The 2,775-nt window shown below is 36.2% G+C and overlaps 1 protein-coding gene across 1 annotated transcript in view; it reads right to left on the bottom strand.

Annotated features, from left to right (window-relative positions):
* The window catches only part of LOC111406556 (isoleucine N-monooxygenase 2-like), a 3,351-nt gene extending 1,286 nt beyond the window's left edge, over nt 1-2,065 (bottom strand). Inside the window, exons 1-2 of the mRNA XM_023035960.1 lie at nt 1,133-2,065; nt 707-952 (exon numbers count right to left, since the gene is read on the bottom strand). Of these exons, the coding sequence (XP_022891728.1) occupies nt 707-952; nt 1,133-2,065 (1,179 nt within the window). The remainder of the gene's footprint in view (nt 1-706; nt 953-1,132) is intronic.
* Nucleotides 2,066-2,775: the final 710 nt, after the last annotated feature.

Genomic DNA, 2,775 nt, shown 5'->3' with positions numbered 1-2,775 from the left:
TAGATGATTTGTTCTTTGCATTCGAAAGAAGGAGAATAAATTCGATAGAGTATAAATTGACATAGGGTCCGATAGGGGATGGAAACTTACCTCTATGCTTTATGCAATTCATGAAGATGTTCATAAAAAGTCATGCATTCTTGTACATTGCATCATCCATAGAAATATAGGCTGGTGGTGTGTAAGAGTAGATTCAATATATATCGAGAGAGTGTATTGGATAATTTAGGAATATTGAATTGGCATTTTGTTCCATCGACTAGTTGAATTTGTGAAATTAGGGTTTTTAATAGTCAATTGGGGATTCAAGTTCTTAATGATTTCATTTCAATTCATTTCAATATAATAGTTCTAAAATTGCATATTTACATTTCAGTTGCGTGTTTATTTCATTAGATTAGTGAAATTTCAAAATTAGGGTTTCCAATTTTGAAATTAGGGTTTTCTTTGCAATTAGGGTTTCAATTTGGGGGTTTCTTCCAAAATTGGGGCTTTTCACATTTAAACCAATTTTTCATTCAATTAGATTCGGTTAAGGTCACATTAGTCTAATTAGAGCTAATTCAATCCTCGTGGGAACGATACTTGGACTCATAATCCATTTTACTACTTGTTAACGAACCGTACACTTGCGGTGGGTTTTAAAATCGAAAAGAAATATTTTGCGAACAACATGGCTACCTTTCGGAATGAAGTAGCCACCCACTTCGGTGTCTGTTAATGAGACATGCGGCAAATTGTACGGTGCATGAGGATGCAGCCGGAAAGCTTCTCTTGCACATGCCTTCAAGTAATTTAATTGGGGAACATCTGATTCTTGAACAAGTCTGTGTTTCCCTACAACGTTTTCTATTCCGTCGATGGCCTTTTGAAGAATATCAGGTTGATTAATCATTTCTGCAAGTGCCCATTCTGCTCCTGCCGGAGGACCATCTACTCCAAATAAGAACTCCTGGAAATAATAAAGACGAGTACATAGTTCAGACTCGTTTTATGCATACATAGAGAAGAAACCCTCATATTTGTAGGAGAAGATTTAAAAGAAGTGCCATGTAAAAAAAAATAAAATTGCCTGCTATGCTAAACACCAAATAGATTGAGGAAACAAAAATAGTAACAGAAATGATCTCACATAGCATTGAGCTTTCATCTCATCTATAGACAGAAGTGGCGCCCCGCTTTCATCCTTAAGGGATATCATAATGTCAAGAAGGTCCTTTGCCTCCTCTTTCTCACCATCTCTCCATTTTTTAACTCTTTCATGTATGATTGGATCATGGTATTTTTCGAAAACACTCATGGAGTTTTTTATGATCTTTTCATGGCCATCAATATCTAGACTTCTCAACCAGGGCACATAATCTGAAATCCAAAATGCATACATGTGGTGGAGCACTGAATGAAGAGCATCAACGTGCTCCTTTTCTTCAAAACCTGGACCACCGTTTTCTGCACCTTCCCCAAAGAATCTTCTGCTAAAAGTCATCTTTCTAATTACGTTTACGCAATAATGTTGAAGCGGTACTTTCAGATTAATCACTGATCCATCTTGATTGTTGCACTGTCTGTAAACATAGTAAAGAAGATTATCAGTTTCTTCATTCCTCTTGTATAGTAGCCATCGAAGTCTGGTGGGACTAAGCAACTCATGGGTAACAATCCTTCTCATTTTCTTCCACTTTTCTCCCCATGGGGAAACTCCCATGGTCAAGAATCCCTGGCTTGAATATTCAGTAGCCATGGTTATAGGCCTTGATACAAAAAGGGAATCATGTTTCTGCAGAAATTCTCGGGCGACATTTGGGGAAACTACTACCATTACATGAACTCTGCCTAGACGGAAGCAGGCTATATCTGTTTTTAGTTTTTTTACTGCTCCATTTATCCATTTGAACGCAGGCTTGTTTGTGTAGACTTCAGGGAGGTTTCCGACTATAGGCCAGGAAAATGGACTTGGTGGGAGTGCTGGTTTTTTGCTTTGGTTCAGGACTTTACCTTTGATGGTGACAAAGATGAGAACGCAAGAAAGGAGGGAAGAAGGCATGAAGAAACTGCTATAAAGCATGGCACTGAATATTTTAGAATGCTATTATGGATGTTGGAATAGCTTTGTTAACTTACCTATTAGACACCATGTGATGTTAACGGAAAAGACCATAACTTTACATCTAATTGGCCTTATTATTTCTTGGCATGTCACTCTCCACATTGACCGACCTCTTATCATCTCCAAAAGGATAATTAACATCAGTTTAAAATTAATCTATTCCAATCAATATTACTATCTATAATTTAATAAATTGCCAGTTAGATGAAATTCCTAACTATACTTTAAATTTTTCGAACTTTAGAAATATAATTTAAAATATTTAGCATTTCAAAAATATGAACTGGTAAACTAATTTCTCATACCAACTTGATTTTTTAAAAATTCTAAAAAGATAAAAATGCTATTTTTTATACCGTAAAAAGGATCATAGTTGGAGCAACAAGGGGAGTACAACGAAGAAACTTGGATATCAAAGAAAGACAATGAGGGAGAAAAAAGTTGTCGCTCAATCTGAAGTTGTTTCTTGCGTTGCGACTAATAAAAATTGGAATACCTTTGACAATGACTATCGTTCCACATAGTGACAAATGGTATGCACGTGTGTGCAGTGGCACGATGAGCATTCTAGTGTTGTATAGCGAAAAGTTGAGAGAGTGAGAGAACATTTACCTTTGACATTTTGTTTAGAGAATTGATTTGTTTAATCGGCGTTTAATCCTTTGTGT

The sequence above is a fragment of the Olea europaea genome, chromosome 12 (assembly GCF_002742605.1).
Source record: "Olea europaea var. sylvestris chromosome 12, O_europaea_v1, whole genome shotgun sequence".
NCBI classification, from domain to species: Eukaryota; Viridiplantae; Streptophyta; class Magnoliopsida; order Lamiales; family Oleaceae; genus Olea; species Olea europaea.
This window is presented reverse-complemented; position numbering and strand designations above follow the sequence as displayed.